The 14,517-nt window shown below is 47.9% G+C and overlaps 1 protein-coding gene across 2 annotated transcripts in view; it reads right to left on the reverse strand.

The window, feature by feature from the left end:
* VAV2 (vav guanine nucleotide exchange factor 2) overlaps nucleotides 1-14,517 on the reverse strand; it is a 132,028-nt gene that overhangs the window by 22,752 nt on the left and 94,759 nt on the right. For both annotated transcript variants that reach the window (XM_051636804.1, XM_051636803.1), the window contains exons 4-8: nucleotides 13,229-13,297; nucleotides 4,546-4,648; nucleotides 2,537-2,635; nucleotides 956-1,024; nucleotides 224-324 (exon numbers count right to left, since the gene is read on the reverse strand). In XM_051636804.1, coding sequence (XP_051492764.1) covers nucleotides 224-324; nucleotides 956-1,024; nucleotides 2,537-2,635; nucleotides 4,546-4,648; nucleotides 13,229-13,297 — 441 coding nt within the window. The remainder of the gene's footprint in view (nucleotides 1-223; nucleotides 325-955; nucleotides 1,025-2,536; nucleotides 2,636-4,545; nucleotides 4,649-13,228; nucleotides 13,298-14,517) is intronic.

Here is a 14,517-nt window from a genome sequence, read left to right on the forward strand (position 1 = left end):
CCAGCCACTGCCCCAAGCAACCTGGCAGGGCTGTGGCTGGATGTGGCTGCTTGAGTGTCAGCACTGAGTGATGTTTCAGCTGCCCAAGAGCATCAAACAGCAGATACAAAACCAAGCTGCAACAACAGGCATTTCTGTCTGTAACTCCAAGATGGGCCCTGCAAATATTAGCCTGTATCTGTTAAAACTGGAGCTGCCTGAAGAGTGGGTTTCCTTTACTTACCTCTCTTTGAATTCCAGAAACACCTTTGCCAGGCTGCTTCCTCCAGACATCATAGAGACATCGATGGCTCTCAGGAAATTGAAGTGCACTTTAATTAGGTCCTAAACCGAAGAAACAATCAATACTTTAAACATGTCGAAGGTGAGTGGGCAAACAGAGCTTAAAGAAATGCACATTCACTACTTAATCAGACAGTCATTTTCTCTGCTTTTGCTTCTCTTGTTAGCTGTTTTTAAAATAAGTCATTCTGATGAGATGCAGCCCTGAACAGCCAGGAGTACAAGGGTGAAATTCCATTAGGGAGACACACAGTTATACAGTGATAAATGCCCCAGGTTTTCCATGTGTATTAAAGTCCCTTTTGCACGTCTGGGAGGAGCAGAGGAAGAGCTCTGACCCAGACCTCATGCAAGTCAGCATAGAAATAAATGCCTTCAAAATGGTGTGCCCAAACCATCCCTAAGTACAGGTAAAATACACAGCAGCAGCCCAGGAACATCCTCCGTATAAAACTGTTCTCTTACCTAGAGTCCATATAATCCCCAACTCTAAAATTGAGTGTTAGTGAATATCTTCTAAACCCATTCAAGCTCCACAGCACATGAAGCACTGAACGTCTACAGATGAATGCACAAATCTAACCTGAAATCTGGCAGCCTTCTCTTAAGCAGGAAAAGGACAAAAGATGTAACAAAAGAACAAAGACTCAAGCCACAATAGCCACAGCATTACCTCCAAATTGATAAAAATAGCTTCCATGTCTTGGGGGGTCAGTACCAGCCTCAGTGGGTTCATATAGTTCTGCAAGAGGTAAATGGAAAAGGAATTGAAATACTGGAGAGGAGGAAGCAAATTGTTTTGCATGCAGGGGAAGTGTTTTTCCCTGTGCCAACAGTTGTATTTGCCTGGTGGAGAAGCCACGTTTTAACAGATTTGAGCACTTTCAGCACAGAACCACAGAATCATTTTTGTTGGAAAAGACCTTTAAGATAATCAACAATAAAACAATTCTCAAAATCAGGCTGTACCAGGATCCCAAGAAGAAGCCAGGAACCCCCATGGGTGCATCTTCCCCCTGTGGCCCTTCCAGGTGTGGGAAGGTGCAAGACCCCCCCATGGGTGAGCTGCTCAGTCTGTGGGGAGGGGGATTTTGGTGCCCATGGGCTCCTCACCTTGCTGCAGTCCTTGCCTGCAGTTGGGAAGAGCTCTGGAGCATCTTTGCAGCTCTTTGATTATCTCACTAGAGTTTTGCCCTTGAAAAAGCTCCGATGATGTGATTACATTGGAAATGCCTTTCTGAACAAATACATATTAATAGGAAGGTCGACATGACTTGTAACTACAAAAAACCCCCCAATGCAACACACCAAAGACAGGACTCTACTCACAACACACCGTCAGAACCTCCTGAGCCTTCACAAGTCTTTTTAATGGGTATCAAAGTGATAATTTAACTTTTCTTTTAGATTGAACCAGAAGGGCTGTGGCTTCCTCCAAGAAACAAGGGCTATTTACATAAATGACATGTACATTGGGACACTTTCATGAAAAATGAGAAATATTATCCCACTGTGCTGGTTTTGCTCACAGCTTCTTTGCAGGAACTTTCAACAGACAGAGGTAAATAATTGCAAAAGGGAAGGAAATAAAAGCATTAGGGTGATTGGAAATAGCAGAGTGATTTTCACTATTGTTCTTTATTCCTGCTGCTTTCCTGGGAGCAGAAACCACCTCCAGCTCCAGCCACATCCACGACTCCACTGTCTTACTGAGGTGTTCGTTTTTATTCTTATTAAAAAGAAAGGCACAACAATAATTTATCAAAGCCAATTAAACCCCATGAATTCAAGCAGCAAAATGTTACTTTTAATCCAATTAGTTTCAACGACAAGCCAGTGCAGCTTCAGCACTTTTGAAAAATGCCCCAGAATAAAGAAATTATTCCATAGCAATCGAAGTGATATGATATCTGCAAGCATGGCTCTTATCAGCAAGACCAGCCTGGCTGAGTGAGGAGTGGGAGTCTCTTGCCCCAGGGCAGGGGGGACACAGCAGGATGGTTTTCAGCCTATTTCCAATATGCAGCGATCAGAAAAAATATGTTGTTTGGCTCCTACTGTCATAGGCTGCACATTTGTGCTTGTCACTGTGGGTTTTCTGGATCCCTCTGCTCTCCAATTTTACACGTGAATGCATCAATCCTGCCTCATCACGTCTGCCAGCTCTCACAGCCAGAACTCCTACAGCCTCTTCAAGCAAGATCAAGCGAGGATGAGAAAGGTGATGGTAGAGGAAAGATGGCTCAGTTCTTACCTTTTCTATATCTTCAAGTGTTTTGTAGTATTTGGCCTCTGTTTCTTGGATTTCTAGCAAACAGCAATTTCTTTTGTCATCTTCTGTCATTCCCATTTTCTAAGAAGGAAAAACAACACATGGTCTGATGCTCTCAAGAGTTGTCCAGCAACTGCTCACGTGGAGCAGAGCTCCAGTTCAGCCTTCAGTGATGGCCAACACAAGTTGGGAAAGTCTGGGGAGTACCATTACTGGTTTATGTTAAAGGAAACTATTTTTATCTCAAAAAATTAGGAGGAAACCCTGGCTGTACTACTCAACATGCTTTCACATGGCAAACATTACATTTTGGCATTTATTATAGCTACATCACCAAAGACTAAAGAAGAAATAAGAGATAAAAATGTTGGTTTTCCCCCTTTGTTTTTTTTTTGCTTAAGGTGAAACTCACAATAGAGTCCAAGTGGGTCATAAATAATACATTAGACTTGTGCAAGTGCCCTGCCAGGGTTGCCAGTTCTCATGATTTTAGGTTAAACCTCAAAGCCCCAGCTCCTGGAGTAATTTCTCTTGCTCTCACATCAGTAAAGTGGAGCTGAAAACATGTGTCAGGAGTTACTGCACTTCTCAGTGCAGTCTCCAAACTCAGGAGGTGATTGAGTGATGGGGTTTTAACAATCATGCCCAGGAAGGGAGACCCCCTGCCTACCCCCTTTAACTCAACAGCTCAGACCTATCACCTGGATGGAAACCAAGATTTGAATCAATGCATCTTACCTGCATATATCTAATCTGAAGCATGCAGAAACACAAGAAACCAATTAGCTTTACACACTTGCTATTGCAACAAATCTTTACAAAAATTCCAATATTTAGGTGGCTGTGTGGCTGCTTATATTAGAAATAAACTTTCTAGCTCAGGGAAGGGGAGGAAAGGCAGCTGGAGCCATCGACTCCATCCCTGCTCAGCAGTGCCTGTGAAAACACAAAACCTTGTGGAGGGGATAGTGAAAAACTGAGACTAACCCTAACCTTGCACTACCCAGCTGCAGGACACCCACACAGTAGGAGTTTCCTCTCCTTTATGCAAGAAATTCCTATCAAAACTTTCCCAAGGGCCAGTTCTTGGGCCAACTGGCTTCTGCAACTGGTGGCAACACGGTAAAAACAGCTCCAAGCACTTGGGCAGGATTCCTGGGAGTATTTTGTGCATGTTTCCTTGACCCACAGGGATTTTTGGTGCACAGGGAGCTCCTCAAGCTGCAGACAAGGTGGGAAGGGATGAAATGCCTCAGTCACAACCATTGTGGTCTTCATACCACTCGCAGCCAAGCCCAGGAGAGGTGAGGAATGAGAGCATGGGCATGGCTGCTGCACAGCTTGGCTCACTGCCCAGAATGCATGGGGTGAATCCCTGCATTCCCAGCCTCCCAGCACAGCCACGTACCCTGCTCCAGGGATTTAATTGATCGGTGAACTTGTCCATTGATTCTGCTTTGTTACGGGGAGGTAGGTACTGTTTGCAGCTAAGAGACAGTAATTAGCCTGAAAGCCTGGAGGCAGCAGATATCAAAAGGGTGGGAGAAAATTTGGAAGGTCACACTCCAGTGGAAAGGTCCCTTCCAGCTCTGCATCAGCAGGAGCCAGGGCAGCCTGTCTCACTGGGGACACAGGCAGTGAGGGGGGCTGTGAGCCCAGAAAGGGCTGAAGTGACACGTGCTGCCTTGGCTCAGCAGCAAATTGCTATTTTAAGTTTATCTTTTAGGGCTTATTTGCTCTCTCTTTTCCTTCCTTCTCCCCATACTCCTTCAGATGACAGGGTGGGCTGGGAAACTCCTCAGAAAATCCCCTCTGGGACAGCTCTATCCCAATTTGGCTTATTTTTACCATGTGTGAGGCAGCTCCGTTTCAAGGAGCAATGCAAAGTGCTTCGCTTCCCTGCAGCATCATTGGCAGATATTTATTTTATTGAAACCTCTCTCTTCCCTTCCCATCAAGGTGCAGCTTTAAAAACACATATCAGTTGTTACCATGGGCTGTTGAACTTCCACTCTGATGATATCTTCATAGATATCATCGCCTTCATCTTCGCAGGGGACGCAGTCGTAAATGTCCTCCCCCAGATCATGTTCGCTGGAAGGAGAAGGAGAGAGATTTAGTGATAAGGGCACAGTCACTGTCACTTAACCAAACAAACCAAGGAGGAGGGAGGATAACCATGACAAGAAGAAAAGCCTCCCGGCCTGCAGCATTGCTGTGTTCAGTCCACATTCCCTGTTTGCATTAGGAGCCTCTGTTTTTCCCCGGATCGGTACCCGCTGCGCATCTCTTTCCACTGGCTGGAGGCTGGAAAAGGCGAAATGCTGCTCGACACGAGTGGGATGGCAGCCAAGAAGCTGCTGGGAACCCTGTGCCAGGCGTGCCAGCCATGCCCAGCCTGCCACACTGCCAGCCCTGCCCTGCCCAGGGCTTCATTGCAGCTAATTGGCCTGGCTGAGATGGACCTGCTGGCCAAAACGGACCCGTTGGTTGAGACAGACCTGCTGGCTGAGATTGACCCACCAGCCAAGTGCCCAGCGGGACCATCTGAGCCACCACAAACAGCCAGGTCCAGCTCCACCTGCCTCCAAAGATCCCACAGCCTCCTGCTCATCTCCTGCTTTAGGACAGAGAGCAGCTCTTGTGTCAGCGACTTCCACTGTGTTATACCTATGAATAAACTGCAATGGGATGGATTTTGGGGTGTTTAAGGCATTGCACTCACTCTTGGTTTGCTTTTTCTCACAAAAAGGTTTCCTTCAAGCCAAAGAAAACATGTCCCTTCCCCTATGAGAGCTGCAAACTGCCATAGGAGCCCATGTCCATTCAAAACAGTAAGAAGATACTAAATAATCATCTGATGGCTCTGTGGAGTAGGCAGAAGCATCCTGGCCCTGAGCTGAAATCCCTGGGCTGTGCAGGGACCTGGAGCAGTGCAGGGCAGAGCTCAGTCCAGCCCACATCACTCAGGAGATGCCCCTGCAAGCACAGACTTTAAAGGCATCACCAAGAGGTAGCACCCAATTTGTATCTAAAGCTGATGGTGTTCAGTACTTAATTGTCATCTGAGCCTTTGCAACCCCCTCCAGGGGCTCCTGAGTCTTAGAACACTTTTGAAAATTCAACCCCTAATAAATCCCAATTAACAACAATAATCTTAGCGCTTAGATCTACAGGTGCTGATTGCTCAGGGCTCCCACTGAAGTCAACCCCATGGGATCAGGCCAGTGTGAAATGCTGGAATATCAAACAGCGTTTGCATATTTTACAAGCTGGCTCTTTCAACAGGGGTATTAATTATATACAAATACATTTAGGTGTAAAATTGTGCTCAAACTGTAACACTTGGCATCCCCGTGTTCCATAGCACGGGGCAGCAGGGCACACTCTGCTTGCGAAACTGGGCTTTACTTCTTTGCTAAATACAGTTCTATTTTTAAAAACAAATTTATTTAATAAAAGTTGGGGGATTTAAAATAAATACACTGGCATGATGTATCCGTCCCATTCTTCTAGAGTGATGCATTGCAGCTGCTGTAATAATGCCCACTAATAGCTGGTGATCCATCTTCCCCTTCCCAAGTGTCGCCATCACCGTTATTATCTGTACCAATATTTATATTCTCAGCTCTGCTCCTTTTCCAGAGTGAGTAACTCCCTGTTCCTGATTAATCTTCTCTTCCCGCCTGCACCTCTCGGATTGCTGCCTGTCTCTCCATACATCATTTCCCTGGCTCAAGGGTCGTTAGGAAATGTATAGATGGGTTCTTGTGGGGAGTACGGGCCCGGCTGGGTACGATGTGAGCTTGGCGATGCTGCTGCCAGAACAGAGCCTGCTTTGCTTGACGGCTGCTCATCACCAGCCACGAGAGCAGTCAGCATCTGGTTTGGGTTGCAAACAGGAGAAAACAGCCTCTTGAGGTGTCCCCAGGAAGCCCTGCAACCTGAGCATCATCTGGACCTGCTCTCCTGCACATACGGTCAACCAGGTGCCACACATCCAAGCCTTGGACCCCAGTTTGCCTGTCCCCAGCCTGCTGCTGCACAGGGGCCCCAGCCTGGACAATTCCTCCTTTTCTCCCCCACCAAGGAGCCACGAGACCCAAACTACGGCTGAGCATGCACCAGGACATCACTGGGAGAAACCCAGGTGGCAACACAGGATGCTGAAGGGGTTTTGCTAAATCTGAGACTGCCTGGACTGAGCCTGGAGCAGGAGGGATGCCCCATGAACCCAGAGCTCCTCTGGGCCACCAGGAAAGGGGCAGAAACACCTACTGAGGGACAACACAGCAAATCTGTCCGTAGAGCTGCCAAGAACCATCTGACAAAACCACTGCACCCACCACAGGGGGACATGTGCTGCCCCTCAGTGCTCTCATTGTTCTAACCACAGGGGCAGGCCCCTGCTGCTCTGCTCATTCCTGCTCAACAACACCAGTACAAGCCCTTCCCACCTCTGATTTCTGGCCTCAGGCAAAAAACAGGGACATCCCCCTTGTCCTGGGGCCATCTAGAAAGACACCTCTGTATCAGAGCTTAGGGGAGAGGCACTAGAGCTGCTCAAAACCAACAGCCGTGGGGGTGTTAAAACAATTCTACCTGTGTCCAACAAACCCTTACTTATTAAAGCACATTGCAAGGACATCTTGGAGAAGCACCAGAAGCTGCCAGCTTTATGGAGAGCAGTTAAGAGGTGCAGACTTGCCTCTCCCAGAGCAGCCACGCACTGCCAGGGCATGTGCAGCCATCAACATCACTGCTTCACACCTATTGATTTTCATCCATCTCCACATTTTGCCTGTCAGAGTTGAAAATATGCACCCTCCCCATCATTAAAAAATATATATATTAAAAAAAAAAAGAGGACAGGCATCGGGATGATTTTAGCCTGTGGCAACTTAGGAACACACTAAATGTTAAATGCTCTAAGGGGAGGGAAAGCAGGGCAGGTATTTCCTGTGTTTAGCACAGACCCCTGCTGTGGGAGGCAGTAAATTCTGCATCCCAAGCAAGTCACGCGTAGCCTGAACAACTTGAGCAAGATCCTCACCTTGTTCTTCACAGAGCAAAGCAATTTACTCCTTCAATAAAAGCAGCAGAGCCTGGGAGTTACCCAAGGGTATCAAAGCCTACAATCTACTGCCTGGATTAGGAGATTCATTGACAGCTCTGGGTTTAGGAAGGGATTTTATCCACCCTTCAGTGTTAACGCCAGCATTTGCAATTGCTGCTATGAGGATGGATGGAGCCAGCTTGGGGCTGGCAGCATCTCGCCTGGCCAGGAAAGCTCATTCAAAACAAAAAGAATAAAGCTTTTGATATCCAAGGCAATTTCAGGCAAAACCAATGCTTTTGGCTGAGCTCCTGGTCCTCCCTGGCAATGCCCACCCTGTGTGGATGCCATCCCAAGCAGGCACAGCCATACCAAGGAGCAGCTCCCTTAGCAGAGGGACCAATGCCAGACTGCTACCTTGGACTAAGGGACAAATAGAGTGTAGATGGCCCATGATGCCCCAATAAATAATCTGTAGCAGGTCCTCTATGCTACAGGAATGCTGCACACCACGTTTGCAATGACATTGTGGCTGAGGAGGGTAAGTGAGGAAGCTCTAAGGGTCTAGAGGGCCACTGAAGGACTTTTTCATCCATAAAAGCTGCTCTGGGAAGTTGATAAGTTTGTACCAGTCTCAAGAATTCAAGCAAGGCCCTCAGGGCAAAACCACCACACCAAAACCCCATCCAAACCACGGCGCTGCTTTTGCTTTGGTGATGAAAGAGCCAGAAACACCACAAAGAGCAAAAGAAAGAGGAGGACGAGAGAGAAGGAGCTAAAATAAGACAACCAAAAGACAAGTCCAAATTTCCAACCCTGTGGCCGAGGTTAAGAGCCAGAAGACCTCAGAGACACAGCCAGGTCCAGACTAGAAGCATATTTGCAGGGTCCCTGAGACAGCTGCCCAGCAGCTGCAAAGCTCCAGTTCACCCCAGTAATCCTCCACTTTCTCATTCTTACTCTGCACTTACAGCTATAAATAGACAGTTCATCCGACCAACCCCCTCATTCATGGTCTCCGTCAGACGAGGACAAGCAGAGTCCTGTGTTTGCAGCACATCTGGCAGGCTCTGGCTTCAGGGTGAAGGAGTGCAAGATGTGCAGTCACTGGACTCGAGATCTTGCAGGGTTTTAATTAGCCAGATTGTACTTGCACAGAAACACACATCTGGAAATAACAAAAGAAGCCTTTTCCCATCTATTCTACTCAGGTCTTAGGTTCCCCATTCGATGAGGAAAGCTATAATCCCAAGAATGAGTCTCCCACAGTTACAGCAACTAACACGATCCTAGAGGTGGCACAAGCAGGACATATAAAAATGTTTACTGGTGACAGAGAAGAAAGACACATTTACAAGGGCTATGGCTTGAGCTCCTTGTACCACGGAGACATTTATTTAACTGTCTGGCGTGCGTGGTTTTCCCAACACAGAAAAAATAATGAGAAAAGTGGCAGCTAACTCATCATCTCACCTTGGCTCCTCTATTCATTTCTTTTTTTTAATGCACTGGAGAAATTTTGCTGATCGCATCACTGCTTTGGAGGATACAAGGAGGCAACAGTGGTGACAGCAGTGAAAGGAGGAGGAGAAAGTTCAGTGAGAAGCTCTTGGCAGAAGACAGGTTGTTGGCAGAGTCTGTGTCCAAAAGAGCTGCATTGCTTGAGAAGCCAAGGCCAGGCAGATCTTCTGCAACTTCCCTTGTCTACCATGAAAGGTTTGGAAATGCACCACTACACCCAAAACTTTTGTTGGGGATTAATCCCCAGGGGGCTGCAGCTTGAAACAAGACAGAGGGACACCAACCTGCAGGACAATTCCCTTCTGAGGACACACTGGCTCCAGTGCAGGGTTTGGTGGGGAACTGCATTGCTTAAAACACTTCCTTTGTCCTTTTCACAAAACTACAACTTCTTCCCTCAAAGCAATTAACTTTTAAAGGACAAAAGGAGGTACAAGTTACACAAATTAAATGTTTCATGTCAAATCATTCACAGCATTTCTGCCTCACTCTGAATTCATCAAATTGCTACCAAACAACCCACAAGCCACCCTGATGTGTAACCCACCCAAGCCTGCCAGGCTTCTTGCCAGCACAGAGGCACAGTGCCATGAAGTGGAGAAGGCTCATGATAAAGAAGGCTCTGGTGTTGCAAAGAGGACCAGGATTAATTGCTCTCGTAAGTTTAATGTGTTAAAATAACTGGAGAGAGCAGTTAGGTGGCAGCAGAGACAATTTAGGTTAAATGTTAAGTATCACTTCATAAGCACCAGGCTGGTTTGGGGCAGCTGAAAGAGCTGTCAAGAGAGATGGAAAAGTGGTGGGTGGGGAAGATGCTTGCCAGGAAGGTGGGTATCTGCTGACTGCCACCAGGGCTGCATCCAGGTGGGAGGCAGTGGCTCGCATCCCTGCAGACCCACAGGAGCCTCATCCTGTCAAGGGTCTCTTTGATTTTGAGGAACAGACTCCAGCAAATGCATCCATGTGTTGCCATAGCAAAGCCCTCCTCATTTCCTGGGCAAACTCCCCCAAAACCGGCTGCTGCTCGAGGGGCTGCCATCAGGGCAGGAAGAAATAAATCAGGCAGCAGAGGACAAACATCCCTTTACTGCTGCTCCCAGTATTGATCAGGCTCCACTTGCAAACTGGCCCTCACCATCTGCCCAGGCCCTCTGCAGCCTTCCATCTGGCTGATGGCAAAGCAAACTGAGGGGCCAGTGCGCTGAGGACAGGGAATCTGAGAACTTTCCAGCTCCCCTGATACCCTTTCAGCTTCCCCTCTCCTTTCCATCACTGATTGTTCTTTTGTTTTTTTGGGTTTTGCTTTTTTTAAAAAAAGGTAAATAGCTGTTTCCAGGCAATTACCTGCCTTGATCTGCTGGTATCTCTGCCATACCCCAAAGGTGAAAGCACAAAGGCTTCACCAAGGCATGAACATCCTTTATCCACAGCAGCACCCCACAGCAGCTTCTTTCTGAAGTACATGTAACTGGCCCTTGTAGAGCTACTACTGATCTGCTCCCAGCCCCAGCACTGGCTTTTGTCCCCAACTGCCACCACTTTCCACACTGGGAGGGACCTCAGTGCCCTCCAGGATCACAGCCCTCAGCCTTCAGAGCACTATGAGGACAACGAGGAAAAAGTCAGGTTCGTTCTGCCTCCCAAATCTGTGCCTCCATCATAAATATGTTTATATTTCAAATGCTTTGCAGAGCAGGAATTCACCCTAAATCTCAAAAGGGGAACAACCAAGCTGCTCCACTTCAGTACTTAAGGTTGAAATTAAACATTTTGACATCCTCAAAAAAACCCCAAACAAACCATAACACTTTTACCAACCCCCAAAAACATCTTGTTAGAAGCAGCTCAATATTGATTCTGAGCAGCACAACCAAAGCGCAACCAAACCTCCCTTTGGGAGGCTCCTCACTCCTGGGGTGTCCTGGCAGTGCCAGCCTCACCGGGGTTGTCCCTCCAAAATTATTCACAGGGCAAAAATCATCACTTAGCTGCACTGATGCAGCAAACTAATGTGGAAAAAGCACCCAGAGAAGGAGGGGTCTTTCTGGTAAAGGGAGGATTCACAGAGTCATAGAATTGTTTTAGTTGGAAAAGACCTTTAAGATCACTGAGTCCAATCATTAACCTAACTCTACTGAGTCCAGGGCTAAACTATGTCCCTAAAATTTTGCCCCTGCCTGCTGAGCCTGGTTGTGCTGTTTGGCAGCAACTCCTTCCACGTGTCGGGTCATTTCAGTGCTTGTTGTGGAAACCATTTCCTCGCCTCCAATCAAGCATTTCAGATGCACTCAGATCCCCCTTGCTGCTGGATCACCAGCAATGTTAAATGCAAAGATGCTGGATGAAGTGAATCATTCCCAGCTTGTGAATGATGTCCTTGCTCAGCTGTTTGGAGATGGGCAGCAGTTAAGAAAGAGCTTTCTCATGCAGCCCCACCACTTGCCAGCGCCAACATCGGTGCCCGGTGCACACCACTGTGACCAGCTAACTCTCAGTGAAAGTTCCCTTGTCAACCATGGAGAGATGCTCCTTGTCAAAAGGAGAAGGGGGTCTATTGCTGATGCGTCACCAGGCAAACACTCATGCTAAGGGGCTCTGGGGGGCATTTCTGGGGTTTTTACAGTTAGGGGTGAATGATGTCTCCGTTTCACAGGTTGTGTTTCCAAGCGCAACGTGGCTGCACTGGGAGCACAGATTCAGACAAGGAACCTGTGGAATATCCCCGTGCTGATCAACAAGCACCTCTCCCCAGTGATCTCAAAAAATGAAGAAGGGTTTGTGAAGAATGGGGGAAAAAGGGAAGTTAGAAGTTGGAGATAAGATGGGAAAAAACAGAGAAATCAATGAGAAATAAACCTCCAAGTCATCTGAGCCCAGCACTGGGGACATCTAAACCCCTCTCAGAGAGGGACTAACTCACAACAAAGTTCCAAGGAACAGTTTGGAAAGCTCCCACGCTGACACCCTGTGGGAGCTGCATCACTGGCAGCAGGGAGTTAAAGCTGGGGACCCATCTTCAACACGAGCACATGGTGCCAAAACCCCAGGTTCTAGGAGAGAGCTGCCATCCCCAGCAGCACTTCCGTGCGAGTCCACACACAAACTTTTCTCCAACTAAAAACAAGCCTGTGTGTGAGAATCAGGAATTTTAAAACCCAATACTAAAAGGATTTTGAGAGCTTTAGGAGAGGGGGTGGGAAATGTTATTCTTGAAAGGATCCCTTTATAAGTTAAAATTTTATTTTAAACTGTAGCTGCTGGGAGCAACCCAAGAGTGGGGGGATTCCAGGGTACTCCGTTCCCTCGACTAGTAATTTATTATTTACTTTTGTAATAACTGAAGCCATAAGGAACTCGTTGGATTAAGAAGCCTTATTATTTATGTTGTGGAACAGTAACATTTCACCGGATAAAGCCACATATCCACCCATACAGACTTTCCATCCATATGAAACACACTGCACTTCATAAGCAAACCCCGGCTGGTGGGAACGCTGCCATCGAATTCCGATAGTGCCCGCGTTTCACCCTATATGTTGAAGTTCAAGGTTGCTTCTAAAAGCCCGTTATATCACCACAGGCAGCAAAACACAGACAGCAGAGACCCAGATAAATATAGACACAGAAACCCCAGCAGCATCACCCCACAGAGCAAGGGACTGCCCCAGTCCAAAATCACTCACAGGGGATGGAAGCACCTATGTGGCCCCAAAAATGCTCTTGGGGAGGTCCAGTGCTGAGTTAGCAATGGGTACCTCAGTCCCAGTAAGTGGCTTGGCTTCTGTTGGCTTGGAGGAGGAATTGCATCCCAGGGTTTTGCAGCTAATGATGGGATTTAGCTTTAACAAGGGGCTCCCCACTGGCTTGGCCTCCCTTGCCCCCCACTGAGCTACTCGTAAACTCAACCTGATTAAAAGTGATGTCTCCCAGGACTCTGCAAGGGAAAAGACTATTGTAAGAGCACAAAAATCCCCTGGCAAGACGATCAAAGCAGCCAGCCTGGCTCTCAGAGCCCTGCTGTCAGATTTTATCCAAACTACCCATTGCAACTTTGCCCTTTTCGTGTCCCCTCCCCGTGAGAGGGTGAGGCCACTTACTCCGCCAGTTCCTCCAAGCTCCGATACACGTCGTCATCGTTTTCCGTGGTCTCCTCCGATGGGAAGGGCCTGGGGGAGGAGAGGAATGACAGTGTTACTGGTGTGGCTCACCCCCCACAGCAGATCCCCTGCAGCCCCAGCTGAACCCAGCCCAGCCCTCAGCATCCCATCGAGCAGAGGGTGTTTCGGAACAAAATATTCACAGCAAATTCATTTTTTCCCTATTGAGGCATTAGCTCCCAAAGAGGACATCATCTCTGCTGCTTCCTGCAGCCAGTGCTGGCACAACAGGACGTGAAACCAGGTGCTGAGGCTGGTTCACTGCTGGGCACCATCTGAGCACCAAAGTGAGGAGCTGCATCATCCAACTGCATCTCAGAGACCCCGTGTCTGAGCTGCTGCTCCTGCTGTGCTGCTGCTCGCACCATGACTCAGAAGAAATCTAATTTAAGTCCAGCACTGGCTTCGAGGAGCACCTTCTCCTCCACCCGTGAAGGAGCATTTCTACCTGCCAGTTCCTGCCCTGCTTGGTTTGGACACACGGAGCTGCTTCCCACCAGCATCTCCCACCGCTACAAGCAGCCAATCCCACCGGAATGAACGAGTCCTTCCAAAACCTGGGCTCCCCCATCTTAACAACCTTTCAATAGCTGAAAAAAGTTAAAGCCCTGGAGATGAGGGAAAGGACATCAAAAGGGCAAAAGGAAGAGAGTGGGGGGGGGTGTGTGGAAAGCAGATTAAAAGAGAAAGGGAGGGAGTTGGAGAATACAGGAATTCCTTGGCTCATTCTGAAGTAATAATCAAACAATGTACAAAAGAGATGAAAAATACTGCTTTAATTAAACCCAACGTGTTATTGCTGGCACAGGGCCACGGTGGGCTATGGCTCTGCTGGGCTGGATGCACCTTGCAGCTCTGGGTGTGTAGGGCCAGGGCTTCCCACAGACAGGACCAGCCAGCTGGGGCAGGGCAGCTTGACCTGTCCCCATGGAGTCCCCAGGACCCTCAGGGGATGCTGATGCTGTGGGGGAGCAGCACTGGATACATATGAACTTTTAACTGCCCTCAGGAGTAATTTCCTCCTGTCCCCTCCTACCCTCTGTGTTTCAGGACAGATTGCCTCTCCTGAAAGATTTAACATGTGGCCTGGCTAGCCCCCAAATTCACTATTTTCGGGTCCTGTCTCCAGCATTAATTTGCCTTCCCTGCTCTGCTTTACTTCACCCTTCCTTCTGTGAGCAGCTTCAGTCAGTGTTTTGAAATAGTGCTCAAATCTGCAGCAAGTTCAA

Source organism: Apus apus, chromosome 19, assembly GCF_020740795.1.
Source record: "Apus apus isolate bApuApu2 chromosome 19, bApuApu2.pri.cur, whole genome shotgun sequence".
In the NCBI taxonomy this organism is placed as follows: domain Eukaryota; kingdom Metazoa; phylum Chordata; class Aves; order Apodiformes; family Apodidae; genus Apus; species Apus apus.